Below are 21,266 nucleotides of genomic sequence, written 5' to 3' on the forward strand. Positions count from 1 at the left end.
ACATGCACACACACACACAGAGAACAGCCAGGGATGATTCTGGGACTCCGGTCCCTAGAAATGGGAATTTTTCATTGCAAAATGAGTTTTTTATTTTTTATTTTGTGACTTGTAACCTACTAAACCTCATCACTCGTAATTTTTGTTGCAGTCAATTTTATATGTTCCTTTATAGCAAATAAAAGAAATTGATAAATCAAAGTAAACAGTATTTTTATATAATTTTGTTCTTGTATTGTTGAGAAGTTGGCTTTTTAAACAGTGGATGTAGTAAAAAGTGCTGTTGTTATGTTCTTGATCTTACATTTTTTTAAAAACTAAAATTTACTTATTCATCTAACATACTTTAAATTAAGGCTGCATCATAATAGTTCTGTTTGTTACTCACAGGTGTTATTGGAATAAAGTATCCAATGATCATTTTGCACCATTAGTTAGTTTCACATCAAACTAATGTTCTGTGTTTATCGGATAGAAATCTTTGCGGCATATCTACAAATTTGACACAAATAGACAGCAAACTTGAATACTGAATAATTTTAAAAAATATATGCCATTTTTGCTAAATAAAGGCATGAAATAGGTTTCCTTAGCAGTAAAATAGTCAAAAGGTTATTTAGTGTTTCATTCTATTCAAAGCAAAACATGGTAGATGAATTTCAGTCCATGTGTTAAATATAAACAGTTTAAAGCAAAATATGCGTGTATTGACAGTAGGTTTGATAAGTAGGGTTTCTGAGCCAAACCCCTATTTTGTATTAGGATGACAGCATGATTGTTACCTGCTCTCTAACCCTTCATGTTAATCGAAACAAAATAGGAAAACAACTTTGTGAGGCAACAGCATTGATTTCAGTATCAAGGACCTGTCATTTAATCATCATTGTTATCAGACAAAATAGGGTTGGCTCAGAAACACCCACTTATCAAGACTTTGACTGCGATTTTTACATGCTTATGGAAGAAGGATGAAAAGAAATTTATTTTGAATATAAACTGTTTTCATGAGTTTCATCAGTTTTTAAACTAGGGATGTAACAGAAGAGTCAAGTGCTGGAGAGTGTGTGTATTGTTTTAGATGCTTTTTTAAGTCTTTTTAAAATAATCAGGTAATGTTCTCAGTTGTTGTTAAACTTATTGGGGGTAAATAAATTACATTTAATTGGAGAAAAAAGTTTTAAAAATGTGCTATACTGGTCCTACTGGAAAATTCTTTATGATTTATTTGCTACAGCGGTAGGTTTTATTAGCAGTAATCACATAAATTAGAAATTTATACAAAATTAATTTTTAATGGTGGAAGAAGTGGCAGAATATTGTTTCTCAATTGGAAAAAGAAATGTTTTTTTTTTAGCAAAAATTGACTTCTGTGTATATATATATATATATATATATATATATATATATATATATATATATATATATATATATATATATATATAGAGAGAGAGAGAGAGAGAGAGAGAGAGAGAGACAGACAGACAGACAGACAGACAGAGAGAAAAAAAAGTATTGCCTGTCTGCCATATTTGATGTCAATTTTTTCCTTTGGTTACCTGGAGTTATGCCAAACTAATTATCAGTTTTCTTTGTTAGCAGAGCTTCTAGGTTGTAACTTCAAAAAGGATAACAACCAGGTATACTATTTAACCAGTACTAGCAGTCCCTGTTGAGGCAACTTAGACATCCATTTTGCAGTGTGATGTCATTGTGCACATAATAACATAGGCTGCTTTTTCCTTCATCCACATTTTTCTGTGAACACGTAATTATTCTAATGTCTGGTATTAGTTTTTTAATGACTCAGGGAAGAAATGTGTCAAGGTTTAGAAAAAATTAGTTTAAATTGGTTCTGAATTGGGATGCTGAACATGCCACTTTAAACATCAAATATGGCTGCCATTTTTACCAAGATTAATTTGGGTTGTGGTGAAAGATTTATCTACAATACTGCTTCTAAAACAGGATTGTGGCATGCTGGTCTGACATTCATTATGGCCACCATTTCATTTATCTTGATAATTTTGACATTTCTATTCCTTCTTAATGGTTGGTCATTCATGCACAATCATGAGGTTTCCGTAGCGATAGTCGGAGAGGAAAATCATCTGGTTCTTGAGAAGTATAATGCAGTATTGTGTGTGCTACTATATCCTTCTTAAAAAGAGAATACTACCTTGCTTTCTCTATGAACGGGCTGGAATTACTCAACACAAACATTCATGATGATGTGGAGTTGGCTGCAGATATAACCTCTATTATTACCACTGAAATTAATTTTTACTCCAATCTCAGAACTACAATGAAACTGCTCAGAATAACTTTTCAGCTTCAGTTTCCATGCTCACATGTTTGCAAAACCAGTAATTTAAGAAACAATTAAAAGCTGAAAACATACATAAACATGATTTGCTCATACAATCGGAAAAAATTATTTTGTACTGATGGTTGCATAGTCACATTAGTATTAAGGATAATGAAATGGCAAATGAAGCAGTTAAAGCAGTTGAAGCTGCCATGTAGACATCTGTATCCAAATGGATATCCAAAATGAAATGGCAAATGAAGCAGTTGAAGCTGCCATGTAGTCATCTGTATCCAAATCCATATATAACAGAAACTGTTTTGATTAGAGCATCTCTTCTGCCAGCAAGACAGGGTCTCTCAAGACAGGTGGTCTCTTATGACAGATCAAAACTATGTAGTCAAATAAATCAGTGCATTAATAATCTGGTCTCTCAAGACAGGTGGTTTCTCATAGCAGAGGTCTTTCAGGGTATGCTCTGCTGTAGTGACTAGAAATATTATAAAAACGGGCATGGCATTCATAATTGGCAAAATATTTGGAATGAAAACTCCACAAAATAGCTTAAGAACATAAACTCACCATTAGAGAATGACCGTTGTCAAGTAGATTACATGGCAGAGATGAGTTGCTGTTGTGCAGATTGTGTATTGGAAATGCATACCTGACTTGTGCATCCTGAAAGGTAAACCTCATCCAGAGTGCATACCCTGCCAGAGTCCACTGCCAAGGAACATGTGCTTATTTAGTGTGTTGACTTCCACATTGTGAGACAGAAGTATTTTGATGTGGACTTGATAAAGAAAGTTCGTCAATGTAGCACTTGAGAAAACCTTGACTTCTTGAGGGAGTGCATTTTTATATAATGTTACAACTCTATGGTCACAAACTTAAGTAACAGAAAAGAAGCAAAACAGCAAGTTTTATAAAACTAAATAAACAGTTTAATTATCAAAGTTATAAATAAATAATGTGAGAGGAACTTACAGTATTATGAATTGAATCCAAACTAGTCCTTGTAAAGGTATATGAATGTCCTAAATGAATGAAAAGTTCTTGATAAATTTCAATACCAGAAATGTACGGGTCTTTCAAGAACCATGATGTTTTGTCAAGATGGCATTGTCCAGATTTCCTTTGAATAATTTATAACAGTTCCAGAATAATTATACACCTCTCCCTCGATAACTCGTGCACAATAGAGTCCACAAACATAGACTGCACTATAAGCAAGGCGCGAGTTACTGAGTGACCTCCAAAAATTGAAGAAAAACATTGCTTTGACGCTGAGAAATCTGTTTTTGGGGGGGGGGGGAGGAGTGGCATTAGGGAACTGGGCTGTTTATTGACTGAATCCTCATTTTACAATCACATTGATAATAATTTTCAATAACGCGCTTTTTCTAATGAAGTTGTTTGTTATTCTGTTTAAATAACACTTATTTTCAAAATGTCCAACATATGAAAGATAGTTCCAACTGGTTTCAACAACCTTCAACAACCATCACTTGTAGGGAAAAACATATGTGTATTATGTCACTGTTTTTTGTTTTCTTGATGAGTCTGGTTCCCGTAGTGATGTCTAATATTATCCTGCCAAATCAGGAGTCCACAGAGCAGGGAACTAGACTGTTGATATACTACCAAACAAGATTCCTTTTTTTTTCCTTCAAAAACATGCAACATTTATTTCGTGAGACAATCGTCTGTGTTGAAACTCAATTTTTGTATTGCTCAATTAGTACAGTATTGATGTTGTGAATTAATTAATTGGAATTAATAATGAAACTTCTTACATCCTTGAGGATATCTCTAAGTGCCAGTCCAAGAATTATCTGAAACTCGCTTGTCCACAATGGTCCGTATCCATGAAATCGAACTCTTTATTTTACGAAGTATTTGTTTCGCTTGGCTGCCTTGTTATCTTTGATAACAGTTACAAAAGAGTCGGTTAATTTAAGGTAGTTTATGTTACATAATAACATTTATAAGTGTTTGATTGATCAAATGAAGTGAGTTCACCAAACATACAACAGAGGCCACTAGATTTTAAGTTTGTAGGAAATTCTTGCCTTTTAACTTTTCTTTTATTCCACCTCCTTTATTTGATTCAAAAAGACAATATTGACGTGATAATACAAATGAGGCCAGCTTTTAATTCATTGCAACAATACAACAAATACTTCTAGAAGTGAGTTATTAAAACACGGTCAGCACTTAATTAGGTTCTCAGAGAAATGCTTGCGGACATAGCTGTTATGGTTGATTGACGCATTTTACATTTAATTACAAGAGGACATCTTGCATTTAAGATGATTACACTTAAAAGGAACTAAAAGATAGAACTAGAACACAAATTTCAGTTGATAATAAAATTATTTAATTTGTATTTGTTTATTAAAGTATTGCCTCCACATGGCGTGAGTGACATTTGCATTGATTGAAATTTCCTTACATATCGTTAATTGTGGTGTACTAGGAATGTCGTTGGAAAGAAAATGTAAAAAATTGTATGACCTGTTTTTAAATTTAATTTTTCATAATGTTGACTAAAATTTCCATGTCCTATCTACCATTTTCGACAATAAAACGAGCAATACATCAAAGTTTCTGTTACCAGTTTTGATTGAGATTTTCTTCAAGTTGAACAAATAGGGATCAATTTTTGGGGTATTTTCTGGTTTAAAAAATTGGATCTATGCCTGGCCCCATGTTATAAGTGGGTTTGTGAGTTATCTGGGTGCGAGTTATTGAGGGAGTGGTGTAGTCCAAATAATGAGCACTTTTTACTACCACTGAACTGTCCAAAAAATTTTTTTCCTCTTGAACAATATCTAAGTACAACATAAAACACATCTGCAGACTTACAACAGGAACACAATAAGTGTGAATAACTTTAAAATTAGGAATGAATCTGATTGCTTAACATTCTCCTTATATACACCGAATATTGTGATTTGCTTTGCAATAGATCCCACATGACAGCATATACTGTTGAACTTTTGATCTTTATGTTGAATTAAGCCACATAATTATTCTCAAAACATGAGTATCCCATCAGTCACTTAGAAACTATGCTATAGGTGCCATTTTAAAGTTATTTTAAGTCTTATTATTAAGATTATTATTACTAATTACTAATTGTCAACACATTTGTAAACATTTATTTATAGACCCTTTGCAGTTTTTGTTCTTTAAGAGATTCAAATCATGTACACAATTTATAACAAAAGATATTCTATACAGTTTACAACCCTGAATAAAAATCATGTACCAGGAGTTACAAAAAATGTATACATATGTATTACTTGTCATGATCTGCTTCAGAAAATTAAAAATCAGTCCCATAGATTTTCTGGAGAAAAATTGCCTTCAGAATACCCATTGGCCAGTGTACCAAGATTTAAACACAGACCATAAGCCATCACAGAAGAATTAAGGTGTCATAGTTACCTCATTAATATGATTGTCCAAATCTCATAAACTTATTTATAATGTTCACTTTTGAAGGAACTGCTCCAGTGGCTTAATGTTAAAGCAGATGCCTTGGATGCGGAGGTTAAGGGTTGAAACTCTGGCTGAGTCATACCAAAGACTTATAAAAATGGTACTAACAGCTGCCTCACTTGGTGCTCAGCATTAAGAGGTTAATGTTAGGATTGGCTGACCTGGTGCCAGGATAATGTGACTGGGTGGGACATGATGCTACATGTCTGTGGCATGATGCCGCAGTGCTAGACATGATTTTAAACTGCCACATTGCAGACAATGTAGGAATATGACTTAATATTTTTTAACGCTATGTTAAAAATCGAAAAACACACCCACACTTGTGAAGGCACCAGCAGCAGTGCAGTGTTGTTTATATGGTGAAGGAAACATTGTCCTCTGTATCATCTCTGAACATGTAACTTTAGATTGAAACTGTTTCATGAACTATCAAAAGCTGTAGAAAAAATAAAATAAGAAAATAAAGAACTGCAATTAAAATAAATGAGTACAGACTAGCTTACCCTGTAGTTGTTTTGACACAGTTGTGAATACCACACATTTTGTGTGCCGCAGATAGAAATCAGAAACATCCTGGATCCTCATTGGAGGAAAACACTGTCACTCTTGAGTGAGTACTGTCTGTTTGTGATTTTCAATAAAATAAGTGCTAATATAAAAATGTATATTAGGTCATCTTAATCATGGAGATTGCTGGACAGTGGCATTGTGGCATTATTCCTTAGTTAAGATAAAAGGACTCAGTATTCCATCTAAGATTTCAAATGACAACTTTAAGCATGGTTGGATAATATTTCAAGATCAGGGCACTTCATGTGTTAATGGATGTCTTATAGTAAACTAAAAAAAAGTAATTAAAATTAAGTAACTTCGACTCAACAAGTTTTGAACATCATTTATTTTTCAAACTATTCACTATTTCAACCAATATTTAACTAAAAGCTAGGATGCTTCTTTATTATAGGTTATAGGTTTTGGGACTATTGCTGTTCCATCTGTCCTGGTTTCCTCTATATGCTCATTTTGAGAGCATCTAAAAACAGGGTTGGGCAAACTACGGCCCGCAGGCCGCATAAGGGTTTTCATGCGGCCTGCCAAGGGTTTTCATGCAGCCTAGGAACAAGTCAACATTCGCACTGACTCTTATGTTACTCTGTTTATCAAATAAATGTGCTTCTTTTGAAGTTTAAGTTTTCAAATATTAACAGCAGAAAATTAATTAGATGTTATTTAGAAAAACCTTTTGTTTTTGCTATTTCAAATATTAATTATTTTACTTAATGAACTGTGTGGTTCGCGACAAGATGTAAATTTGTGTATGTGGCACTTGCACTGGAAAGTTTGCCCACCTCTGATCTGAAACAAATACAAAGGGCCATTTTACTCTTCATGCTCCAGTAATATTTATATCATTCGAAGTTTAAATCTGAGATGAAAATAATAATAATAATAATAATAATAATAATAATAATAATAATAAAAATAATAATAATAAATGACCTTTTCACCCACACATAAGATAATTGGGAAATTAATATCATAAAAAATAAAACCATGAAACTTAAAGAATAATTTCTTTCTCTCTGTATAATATAAATAATGTAATATTTTGTATAAAAAAAAAAGAAGAATAATTGCATTGTTGTTAAAACATCATTCTCCTAATTTTCAGATATGTTATGCGGCCCCAAGTGGCTGAGTGGTCTAAAGTGCTCACCGTTACGGATCACTGCCATCTCACCTCTGTCTGCATGGGTTCGAGTCTCGGGCTCGGATAATGTGGGTATGTGAGAAAGCTTGCCAGTAGCTTCTCGAGGGTCGGTGATTCTTTCTGGGGATTTCCCAGGTTCTTCCTCCACCATTAATACTGGCCACCATGTATAGCCTATCTTGTGCTGAAAAATGGTGTTAAACCCTACAACAATAACAACATTACATTGTGAATATAAATCAACTGTTTTTCAAGACCAGAAGAGGTGATGCAGTGGTCTTGTATTTGTCATCCATCTATCACCTTTTTTTTGTTGCATTTGTTAGTTACTGCTTCTCATCCTAAACTTCTGGGGCAAGTAATGAAACTTAGCATATGGCTTAGCTAGAAGTTTAGCTCATCTTAAATGAAAATGATTTTGTTCCGACATCCAATATGACCGCCACAGTGGCCATCTTGAAAATTTTGTTCATATGCTACTCCTCCTGAATGGATGGTCATATCAGCATAGTGTTTTCACTAAAAGACTTCTTATACTATGTAGTTGATCCAGAGACATAGAGAACAAAGATTCCCATGTATGTCAACATGTTTGTTTTATTGTGCGACAGCATTTTCATTTAAAAAAGGAGAGCATTCATGCATTAAACCCTATAACAACAACATCAGATATGTTAATTTCATTATAAAGGCAAATCAATGTTCGTTTTCTATTCATCAGTGTACTGAAATTGGGAAAGAAATATTTCTGTCTACATACTGTGCATTCTGAATCAGTTTGACTCATTTGTGAATTGACATTGAATATATATGAAAAAGAATAAATTAAACAGAGTACTCTCATCAGTAATTATGTCTTTATATACATGTAACAGTATGGAATAAAAAGGCAGAAGTCTTCCTTTTTCAAATTAAAGCAACAGATACCAAACAGAAATGATTTTAAACTTATGTTTTAGTTTACCAAGACAATGGCTGTGCAAGGGTAAATAGGAAGAAAATAAACATTTTGACCTCATGAATAAATTGAAAATAAAATTACTGGAAATATTCTGTGAATTTCCTCTTTTACTTAGATTCAGTCTTTGCAAGGGAATTACAAACTCTCTCTGTTGTCAGCATTTTTTAATACAACGCTACACAGCACATTGTCAGAATAATTAAGCGTGATTGTGCACACATCAGTAATTTGCCTTAACGTTAAAGGCTGAAGTTAACCAATGGCATGGCTGTGGCAAAACCAGCCAAGAGCATGGTGCCAGAACAGAGATAAATTTCTGAAGTGAATGATCAGGGCATTTTTAAATTTGAAGTCGAAATGTTTATTTTAACCTCTATGATACCCTTATCTTTGTACCGCCATCAAAGGCATTATAAATTTGACAGGGTCGCTAAAAAATATGGGCAGAGTGTAGTGCCCCTCTATGCTTAGCTGAAACACTGGGACTTGTTTCTAAAATTTCAGGAATTGCAGCCATACGGTACAAAAAGAAGAAGACACACTATATGGGTGGGCTAAACTGGTTGTTGATTCATACCATGCTGCATTCTGTTGTCTGCCAGCACAACCATAGACACGATGAAAATTAAGTTTCATACCAAACAAATGAAAAGAAAATGTCAATATTTTTGCTAATTACAGTGATAGTAAGGGAAAAAGTTTTCAGTGTTTATAATGAGAATTCAATTTTGATGCTGTATGTGAAAATTTGTTTACATTTCTTAATTAAAGTCGATCTTCAGGAGCAACGGATTTTTTTATTTACTAGAATGTGATTTTAATGTAAAATAAACATTATTATTTCAGTGTCTACTTTGAAGTTAAAAACTCACACACACTTGACATGTTATAATGACTTACCGTAAGACTATTTTGAACATGTGCTCTCACTTTTTCATGTTAATATTGGGCCTCTTTATTATAGTATTTTTGAAAATGAAATTGATAGTCTAAATCAATATAATAACAAATATTGCACGTGACAATCAGACCATTAATTCATTTACCATAGAACAATATAGTAAAAAATAAAGAGAATTTCTGTATTAGATTGGAATACAAACCACACATGCTTCATTTCATCAGAGGAAGAGAAAATTTTCAGCCTTGTTATGCAGCATTTTTGTTTTTTTGGCCTTGTGCTGTTAAACAGGAGGATCTAGGGGTGCACCTAATAACATAGCCATGTAACAAGAGTTCATATTCTTTTTGTCAGTAGGAAATTAAATACAGGATATCAAAATAAAAGTAAATATGTTATCAACCACAATGCATACATTAAGTTCATGAAAACAAAAAATCCATAAAATCCATTTACTGGCCAGTGGGTGCATCCAAAATATATTTAGTATTCTTTATTTTAATCCCACACCAGTAGAATGGTTCAATGGCTGTAAATTAATGAGTGGTCAGATAACAGTAACTGTAACTTGGTCAGTAAGTTTAGCAACACTTTTAAGAAGAGCTTATGCAATTGGAATTACATTTGCATCAGGACCTGCATCAGTGTCCCACCTTTGTTCATGTTTTGGTGCAAGTTGTTGTTTTTGTTATCCATATAATACCATTTTTCAGAACCTGTTAGGCTGTACATGGCAACCAGTATGGTAGAGGAAGAACCAGAGGAAACCTCAGGAAGAATGACCTACCCACAGGAAGTGGCAAGCATTCTCATGTACCCATGTTGGCTGAGTCAGAGACTCAAACCCACGTGGACAGAGATAAGATGTCAGTGATGTGTTAACACATTAACCCCGGGATGTTTTTGTCGTTTTTGCCTGAAATTCGAGTAGGAAACACATTTTGAAAACTATTTCTGAATATATCCTAATACATCAACCTCCAGGTGATCTTCCAATAACATAATGCCTTGTTGTGTTTGGCTCGCTCATGAGCAGTAAAGTAAAAGTTGGAGTTCTTTATATTTTTTTTGCTTAACGGACCCATTATTTTCGTATCAAGACCACTCTTCATTCCAAATGCCCATCTTATCCTACTTTTTGCAAAGGTTCATCTGTTTGTTTGCAGTTCATGCCAGTCTGCATTAGGTCTGAGACCAAAAAGTATAATATCCAGACACAAAATCGGATTCCGACCATGGGCGAATTTTGGGTGAAAAAAAATCAGGTCCAAAAATGCGGTTTTTCCCTCTGTATTTTGTAGTGCAACTAGAAATTACAGATTATTTAATATCATTGTAGGGCTACATCTGTCTACCTTTCTATAATACCACCCACTTTAAGGTATCATACATAACCTTGATGCTACAGGGCTCGGCAGTAGGCTACTACCTTCTGCCATGTATAATATGTACAACACCCATATTTATAACCTTCAGTTGCATTACACAGTGTTACACTCAGCCAGAATAGTGCATATTGCTAACAAGTATTTAAGGCTCAATAAATATTAAATATCGTTAAAATATTAAGATTCAAAACAAATGTTGTTGTTGTTGTTGTGGGGTTTAATGCCATTTTTCAGCTCACAATAGGCTATACATGGCAGCCAGTATTAATGGTGGAGGAAGAACCCGTGAAAAAACCTGGAAAGAACCACTGACCCATGAGAAGCTACTGGTAAGCTTTCTCACATACCCACATTGGCCAAATCCGAGACTCGAACCCAAAATAAATATTGAATGATAATTATATTATTAAACTATTAATTACAAACATATGATTAATCACTAAAACCATTGTGTCATACGTATAAACAGTAAACATTGGCCTCCAAACAAGTTGGTGGTGTGGGAAAATTAGAGCATGCACTATCCAGATGCTTGCAGGAGATGGTAAGTGCATTATTTTATTGTTGAGCATAACTTATTCTACATAAGAACTAGTTATATAAATGGTTTATTGGTGTTCAATAATGCTTGTATAAACCGCGTAGTGGTAATCTGAGGTGCCTCCAATACATAAATTGCCTCCAAAACAAAGCTGGTTGACATCGTGAAATATCAATCATACAGAACATTTGTTTTGTAATACATGAAACTTAACATAGTCTCAGAATATCCGTCTGTACATGAAACTATTATTTGTGTGATTTACAGCATTGAAACAGTGTAAACAAATGATATGGCACACTGGAGGTACCTCCATTATATAAAGTGCCTCCAAAACAAAGACGGCGGACATTGTAAAACACATCGATCATTGTACATAATGTAAATGATACAGGACATTCTTTGGCCAAACATCTTACTTAACATAGTCTCAAAATACCCATCTGGACATGAAACTAGTATATTTGTATTCATGTAAAATTTGTAACACTATTTTATGTGTTTGGATAACTTCTGAAAGAGTCTTCTTGTTGTTTGAGGTTTAAGACCATTTTTCAGCACATGATAGATTATACCTAGTAACCAGTATCTTTGGTAGAGGAAGAACCTGAAAACTCCTAGGAAGAACCACTGACAGAAAAGTCCTGACAAGCTATCTTACATACCCATGTTGGCTTGTTTTGATATGTTGCCTACTGAGTAGTGTTTGGGTTAATTCAAAAACTAGGATATGATGAAATTTTGGAGCCTAGTTTCTATTTAACACTGTATGAGTGTGACTCTTTATCCTGTGGTCATTAAACTTTGGACATGGAAGCATCTGGATTTGCTATAGGCCACATGCAATAATTTGGTCATCATAACCTAATGGTTTTACGTAATGAAAATCAAGAAATATCCAGTTGTAGATACATAAAGAATAGCTTATATTCTGTTAATAATCTTGGTAATAGGAAAGTTTATGATAATATTATTTCATATTATCAGACAAGCTTTGCAGTCCTTTTACAGCTCTTGTTTATTATGAAATTAATAACCCGTGTCCCCAATCTCAATTAAATATCTCTCCAAATGTACACACTAGGATCATTTATGCCCAATTTCACCTCGGAAGAAAAAATGTTCGTTAGTCGGTGAAAATGTTTAATGTTTTGTTATCATGCTCATAGACACTGCTTTGTCACACTGAAAAGCATAGTGAGACATTGGCATCACTTTTCCTGTGATGTTGATGTTGTGGTATGTGTCATCATTACGTTTTAGCATTTAGCTTAGTTTCTCTAACGTTGTTGTTTTTTGTGGGGTTTAATGCAGTTTTTCAGCACATGATAGGCTATGCATGGCGGGCAGTATTAATGGTGGAGGAAGAACCCCGGAAAGAACTGCCGACGCACGAGAAGCTGCTGGCAAGCTTTCTCATATACCAACACTGGCCGAATCCATGACTCGAACCCATGCAGACAGAGGTGAGATGGCAGTGATCCATAATGGAGAGCACTTTAGACCACTCGGCCACTCGGGGCCCCTAACATTGTTGTATCTAACAGTCATGAAACTTGATGGGTGCATTCATTGTGGAGGTCCAGGTGGAAGGAATTCACTGACCTACTGTTCATGTTCAGGTGATTACGTTACTTTTTTTTTTTGCTAACAAAAAACTAGTCATGGGATGTATATTGATGCAACTACTTTCCATTTCCACAACAACCAGGATAATTTCTTACACATATCATCTCTGGCACTTTTGCATGTACAGCAATGAAAATTGATGTGTGCATTTGTCTTGAGAGATGCCTTTCACCACAGTTAAAGTTAATCATAGGGACCTACTTTTCTTGCCTTGAGATATTGTAAGATATGTGGATGACATAACAGGGAGGGCAAGGAATAGCATTCTATGGAATTATTTCCATCCTTTTACTCTGATCAAAGGAATGACATTAGATTATCATCTTCATAAATTTAACCTCTTTGTAATGCCATTAGGTCCATTCGTTTTAATACTTCTAAGTTGTGTTAATTTTGCAAACATCGACTCTCATCTTCCATCATGTAATGTGTTAGCAGATGAGGGTCTGTGTAGCTTGGTCTACTGATTACAGTGTGACCCTGCTATAGCACAGTAGTTGGGGTCCATAGAACCTGACCGTGTTATAGTCCAAACTATGTTATAACCAATCAAGTCGGCTAAAGAAAATGATGCATTTACCTAAACTATGGCAGGCTTGGAGGGGTAATAAAAGCAGGTGCAAAAATATGTGCTTTTGATTAAATGAAAACAAAGTAGTCTGAAAAACGTGTGTATATTGACAACTTACATTTGTGTATTACAATCCACAATACGTTAAGTACTGTACTTGTATATAATAAATCCATGAATGCAAGTGTAGATTGCATGTTATAAACTTCATGTATGATTCACATCCAATTAGAAAACACCATTAACATGTATGAATAAATAAAAAAATGTTAGTCCTCGTTTTGATCTATATCCAGTTGTCACTTAACAATTCACTTCATTTGTCGCAAGTAGCACAAGGCTATAACTGTTTACATACTGCATGTACATGTACTTAAATTGGCCTAGATTTTGGTCAGCTGGAGAGTATAATTTTGCCGAGTGGAAGAGGCTGTTGATTAGGAAATGAAAACTTGAACAAATTAAAAAGTGTAACAAACATCATTGCAAGATACCCTATCTTCATTAACTTGATGGCCATATATCTGTGGTTTCAGAAGATTGTAAATTTAATTTGTGTTTTATCCTGATGTTGGTAGCGACCTGGAGCATATTTTTTTCCTGCAAAAATGAAACATTCATAGCACAATAAACATGTCCCAGTCACTTTGGATAATGCAACAATCTGTCAGACTCATTGCTTTTAAGTTTGGAGCTGACTTTGTTTGATCTAAATTTTATTTGTTTTTTTTTTCTTTTTCATTATTGAAGATTGTAGTCAGCTTTCTTTGATGAAGGGTGCATATGTTATTGAAGTTACTGCTAAGGACAGCTTTGGAAGACCAAACCGATGTCTGTTTCTTATTGTGGTGGCAACATCAAATAATTGTAGAACATTGAGACTGAATTTGTTTTTTTATTTGCTTAGTATTTATACAGAATGATTGGTGCTTCAAAGGTGATCAGGTTTAGATGAAGGTTCAGAAAAACATTTTCTTCTGGGTACATTTTAAAAACAAAAGGAATTACCATCATTTGATTGATTGTAGCAGTTATTTTTCCTGCCTTCAAAAGTTGGTTGATTGTAGCTAGTCCAGGTAGACCAGTAGATCTCTGTTTTTTTATAGTGTTTTTTTTGTGGTGACATTTCTAGTGGCAGAGTGATGCTGCTTTCCACACGTGTCAGAATTTTTTTTATAAAAAGGCTTTCAGATGATGAATACATAGGTGTTCTGTTCTGACAGGGATTATTACAGAAAATGAGTGTTCCGAAGTATTTAATTCTGTGAGTAAAACGAAGAGTTTTACTTAACATCCACATACAGAGGTCAGTCAAAATAAATAAATTATTAGTGACCGGCCGATAATCCGACACTATCGTTATGAGATAGGGCCTCGTCTGGTTGATCTATGCTACCAGAAATGTTATTAGAAAAAACAAGCCAAGATCTCACATCATACAGTACTCTGGTCATTACTCGGGTCAGATGTAAGAATAAGCAGATTATGATATAAAAATGCACTGTTAAGATGGTTTGTCAATATAAACAGAGAATTTGTTTATCTAACAATAGATAAATTCCAGTGCATTTTATATCACGTTTGGGGCTTCCTTTCATGAATTTCTTGACTCCAAACCCAAGGTTGTATATAAAAGTTTTAAGTCTATAATGTCATGAAAAAAATTGCCAAATGGTATATTTTGTCACCAGAAAAGAATATAAATTGCAATTTGCAACATTGGCAAAGCCCAGCATGATCCCTGAATAAACTTTTTACATGTTATTTTTCAACTTTTTATGAAGGAAAACTTTTTCCAGGTATGAGAAAAATACATGTGCATGAAATTCCAGGAGACAAGCCAAGATCATCTTATATTAGAATCGATAAACGATCTGTTCTCCAAAAGAGATAATAAACTGCTTACATATTACTTTTTATACTTTTAAGAAAGATTTTTTTTTTTAGTGTAGGAGAAATGTACATATAGATGAAATTTCTGGAGCAATGCCACAACCATGTTATTTCTAAAATAGTGTTATAATGGAGTGTGCTGTAGGGTCACACTGTACTACTAACAAAATGCTCAAACCCAGATCTGCCATTACATTGTGTAATGGCAGATTTGAGTCTGTGCATTTTGTAGTTTGACTGACTTACAAGAGAGCATATATATATGGTATCTACCCACCCCCCACTTTGCCCAACATTCTAGCTAATGGTAAATGTTGATATTGATCATGATTACTTTGTGTTTCAGATAAATAAGTAGCAGTTTGATTCAGCAGCAGTATCACTGTGGCCAACTGTGCAAGATCTGTATGTATATAAGCTTCTTGGACACAGAAAGTCTACAAGGTGGGTCTACGTCCCATTGCTGGTTCTTGTTAGCAATGCAAATGAAGAACCATCTATCCAGATTTTATCAAAACATTTTATTTGTACTGATTCTTGTCTTTCTTGGATCATTCATGCATCTGTTTAATCTTTGTTTCTTTGAAAAATAAAAAAAATTATGATTGAAGAATCTGTGATGAATATTTTTCAACAAAAAGGCCTTGACAGGTAGAGAGGTTGGTCAACAACAGTGCTTTGTCACCTAGCATGTTCTAGCTAATTTGTTGTTCTATAGAATTATGTATATAAAATCACATGCACAAATAAGTTTTTTTTTTTTAAATTAAAAATTCTTTTTTTTTGAAGATAGAAGATGCTTTTGCTTTTGACATATGCAGGTTAGTGCAGACAAGCAAATGGTACAATATTGAATGTCTTAACACATTACCTTCTGGAGGGTTTTGTCATTTTCGCCTGAAATTCAAGTAGGAAACACATTTTGAAAGCTATTTCTGAATACATCCGAAAACACAAACTTCCAGGTGATCTTCCAATAACATACTGCCTAGTTGTGTTAGAAACATCGTTTTTCATTGGCTTTTTGGCTTGCACATGAGCAGAAGGGTAAAAGTTGGAGTTCATTGTTTTTTTTGTTTTTTTTTGCTAAACGGAGCCGTTATTTTTGTAATGAGACCACTCTTTATTCCGAATGCCTATCTTATCCTACTTTTTGCAAAGGTTCATCTGTCTCTTTGCAGTTCATACCGGTTACCTTAGATCTGAGACCAAAAGTCTAAAATCTGGACACAAAATTGAATTCTGACTACGGGCGAATTTTGGATAGAAAAAAATTGGGTCCAAAAAATGAGGTTTTTCTCTCTGTATTTTGTAGTGCAACTAGAAATTCCTGATTATTTGGTATCATTGTAGAGCTACATCTGTCTACCTTTCTATAATACCACCCAGCATGACCATGATGCTACAGAGCTCAGTATTAGGCTACTGCCTCCTGCCACGTTAACTTGTCGCCAAGGGTTGATGTGTTAAAATAAGCATTACAACTGTAAAGTAATGGCAGTATTCCTAAAATAGCAAAACTTATGTCATCTGCATTCAAGAATATATTGAGCTATATTTAATTGATTGTTAGTAAATGAATTTAAAGACTTACATTTTCAAGCAAAATGGTCTGGACATTTCCAAGTTTTATTATGTCTGCAGTGAGGGTGTCATTATATGTCATCGTAATAACTCTCTCTTCGGTAGGACTGCAGTAATTGACATTCAATTTCCTGAGAATGCATAACTATATAAATCTAAAATCATTGCTGAAATCCTTACAATGAAGATATATAGGATAGATAATGAAATAACAAATTGTTTTATCACTACATAGACCAGGAGAGCTTATGGGATGATTTTTTGTCTATCATCCATCCATTGATAAGCATAAGTTTGTTATTGCTACTCCTAAACTACTTGGAGGATAGACACACTTTCATCCCATGGTCTACTACAGTGTCCATCTTGAAAATCTGGTTTTCATTACACATTAACCGCACCAGTGGCCTAGTGGTCAGAGCATCCACCACGGATGCTAGAGGTTGTGGGTTCGATCCCTGGTCGAGTCATACCAAAGACTTACAAAAATGGTACTAACAGATACCTCGCTCGGCGCTCAGCTTTAAGAGGTTAGTGTTAGAACTGGTCGGCCTGGTGTCAGGATAATGTGACTGGGTGGGACATCATGCTGCATGTCTGCAACATGATGCCCCAGTGTTAGACATCACTATAAACTGTCACACTGCAGACATCGTAGCAATATGACTGAAAAATTGTTAAAAGCTGTGTTAAAAATCCAAATCACACACACACACATTACACCTTAAGAATGGATGGCCATATTAGCATGGGATTTTCAGCAGAAGATCTCATATATACATATCTGGATGGTCCTGAATGAAAATGATGCCATCTGAGATCGGGTTCTACAATGTAAAATGTCAGCCCTGATATTTGTATTGCTTGGGTTGATGTCTTGCTGCTTAAATAAATGATGTTGTATAACATGTTCTAGGTTGACCGTCAGGGTAATAAGAGAGGCTAAATTTTCAGGAATATCATGCACACTTGGCAGCTCATACTGACACTTTTCTATAAATTAAAGTCTATATTTGCTTTAGTTGGACTATACACACTCAGTTGTCTTTTTTTTCTCAATTGGATTCAAATTCTGACTTGAGCAGAAGTACTTGTTTTCAAGTTCTTTTAACATACATTTCAGTTGTCTGGAATGCAGTGAAAACTGGGAATTGGTTAAATTGATGATAAATATCTTCAACCAAACGAATCTATCTAATAGCTTTCATCACTATTAGTATATTGTTTCGTTTCATGAAGAAAAATAGTCAGCTTATACTGATTCCTTGGCTCGTATTGTTTTTCAGACAACATGTATAAATATATTTAGTAACACATGTCTGCAGAAATTGCCGATATTCCTTAACATTCTGCTTGCTAGCTTCTTGTAGACTATTCATTTGGTCATCTGTAAATCTGATGACATTTTTTTTACCTTACAGGATGAATGCATCTCAACCAAACATTTCCTGTTTTTGCCCAATTCAATTTTTTCTGTGTACATTTTGACATTTATAATATTCCCTCATTTACTTTTACATTCAACATCAAACTGTGATGGATTTTAAGTCAAATGTCCATGCTTATGAATATGCCCTGGTATTTGGAGTTTTCGATGTTGACCTTTTGCTATGGAACTAGTTTCATCTTAGAATTCTGTAAGCGATTCATTAATAGCATTTTTATTTACATTAATAGTACACATTTTTTTCAGTATTTCATTGAAATTCACTCAGACTGAACGGGAGCAGAATTTATCAACTTACATCAGACTTCCAAGTATACTTGGAATCAACAGTACTAATGCATTTCTCAGAATTATTAATATCACAGATATGATTATTTACTTTCATACCAACATAGGTTATTCACCAGAAGTTTACTTATTATGTATTTTTGATCATAATTTTGTTACTGCTGCTTCTTGTAAATGGAAAATCAATTTGATATTGGGTTTTCACCAGAGGAGAGCTTATGGTGTTTCATTGGTCCTAAATGAAAATGATGCAAACTGACCTTCAATATGGCCACCAGGGTGTCCATATTGAATCTATTATTATCTCTACTCCTCCAAAATGGACGGTCATACCAACATAGGGCTTTACCAGAAGTCTTCTTAGGATACCTACAAATGTATTTACCCCTAAACTAAAATGGTACCAGTCATAGCTCCAATATGGTTGCCTTTTTGGCTATCTTGAAAATCTTGTTGTTTCTACTCTTCATGAATGGATGGTCATATTTACATGGGGATTTTCACCAAAAGACTTGTAATAATATCTGCTTGGTATTAAATGAAAATGGTGTTACTCTGACAACCGATATGCCCATCAAAGATGTTAATCTGAGAATCTTGTTATTGCTGAAGTATATCAGAGATGGTTTCAACACTCAGCAGTCAAAACAAAGAAATGGTCTTATCTTGAATTCCTGGAAATTCTTTTAAGCCAGCAGAGGATCAGTCCCTTGATGGTCTCATGCTTATTAATGCTGTCTGTAATTACTGGAAACATGTATTGGTGCACTGCATCTGCATGCTTTGTATATAAGTTATCCACCATTATTATAAATTATTTTCAGTCTGACGACATAGTCAAATTTTTCAGTAAATGTGTTAGTGGTTTTGTAATCAAGGATCTGGTGTAAATAAATATAGATGGTTCATATGATTTCAAATGAGTACAGCAGAAGAAGCTATACAGTGTAACTAGTTACAATTAATATGGGTACGTGGATCACATTGTTACAATTACAATTGGCACAAATATTTAATCAATTCCCAGTTGAACAAGCAGCTGAATTTTCCACGGTTTCCAAAACTTAACAAAACTTAATAAAGTCTAAAAGATGCAGATTCAGTTTTGAAATGTATCCCTCTAAACATGTTGTACATTACTTATGCACAACACTGCTAACTACTCTGGTTTATACAGATGACCATAATAGTGTGAAGATATTGCTGCACCTATCCTCGTGCCTTTATTTCAGAATATCTTTCAAGTGTTTTCAGTTTTGTCAGTTTTTAGGGATAATTTAGAAACTAAAAAAATTAAGTTGCTTGTTCAGGTGGCAGTTGATGAAATATTTGTACCTATTTGTAATTAAAATAATTCCATCAAGGTCCTTCTATAAGTTAAAGTTAATAATTATAGTTGTTGCTGTGTTCATGTGGCCCAAATGCTTAGTGTAATGACCAAATAGGCACATAAACCTCGTAGAATGTATCTGATGATTGTCTCATTGTTAAGCAGCATTGGATTCTGTGGACTTGATTTTTATCATAGTTTTAAGACCTTGTGTCCTGCCTTACTAGATGGAAGTTGTTCTTCCTCTCAGTTTTTCAAGATTCACTTGCAGGATGGAATGATTTTAAGAAGGTAACAGATATATCAGTGATACCACTCTGGTTTATCAGTCACTTGTGGCTTCAGAATGAGCCAGTATCATTTGTTCTGTTTCATACTCTTTTGTGAGGCTCTTGTACTTGTCAGCTTTGAACCCTGTCAAGATGGTCTCGAATGCTAAGGTTGATAAAGCAAAGGCAAGAACAAGTAAACTTGCTGTTGAATGTAACATAGTTAAAGAAAACTATTAATAATCAGAAGTAAAAAAATAATTAGCATTACACAGCTGCAGCAATACATGTTTTTGGATAATATACTTGTCTTTGGAGCAGTAAGATTTCCATATTTCAGCCCAAACTGATAGAGTAGGTGATTTTGTTTTATTCTTGCAGGGTGAAGAAAGTTTCTCAGAACTTTTCATGTAGTGTAAATACTATTAGTGTTGTCATATTAGTGTTGTCCTAAGGACATGCCTGTATGGAAAAAGGTTTCAGTGTAAACAAGAAAATGACAGTTGAGAACATAAAAGGATCATATACTTGTTGCCCATGTTAGTAGTGCATGATGATGTATAGTTTAGGAAGTGTTGTAGAAAGTCTTAATATTGAATTTAGTTTGTAAATATTTGCTGTTGTTGGCAGCCATGTTCAGGTAAATGTATGATACTTATCTTACAAAAGAGAAAGAGAAAAAACCCAAGAAAAAAGCAGCAGGATGGGTGGGTGATCAGACTTGGGCGGGGGGGGGGGGAAGAACTTGCTCCTGCCAAGGCCCCAATTCTACAATCAGGACCTTGGAAAAATGCTGAGATCTTAATTGCCAAAAGCCGATCCTAGCCTTTTATCTTGATGATGTTTTGAAATCCATGGGGGGACCAACCATTTTTTAAAACTGAAAAGCCACACTGGCCTGCAACAGAGTTAAAGCCCCCAGTATGCCCTGATTTGGT

General features: G+C 34.4%; 1 protein-coding gene across 3 annotated transcripts in view; it reads left to right on the forward strand.

Annotated features, from left to right (window-relative positions):
* LOC149803241 (uncharacterized) overlaps positions 1 to 21,266 on the forward strand; it is a 269,706-nt gene that overhangs the window by 65,602 nt on the left and 182,838 nt on the right. For all 3 annotated transcript variants that reach the window (XM_089952882.1, XM_089952884.1, XM_089952881.1), the window contains exon 3: positions 15,757 to 15,854. In XM_089952882.1, coding sequence (XP_089809008.1) covers positions 15,818 to 15,854 — 37 coding nt within the window. In that variant the 5' untranslated portion in view covers positions 15,757 to 15,817. The remainder of the gene's footprint in view (positions 1 to 15,756; positions 15,855 to 21,266) is intronic.

The sequence above is a fragment of the Sinohyriopsis cumingii genome, chromosome 3 (assembly GCF_028554795.1).
Source record: "Sinohyriopsis cumingii isolate HCF-2022 chromosome 3, ASM2855479v2, whole genome shotgun sequence".
Taxonomy (NCBI): Eukaryota; Metazoa; Mollusca; class Bivalvia; order Unionida; family Unionidae; genus Sinohyriopsis; species Sinohyriopsis cumingii.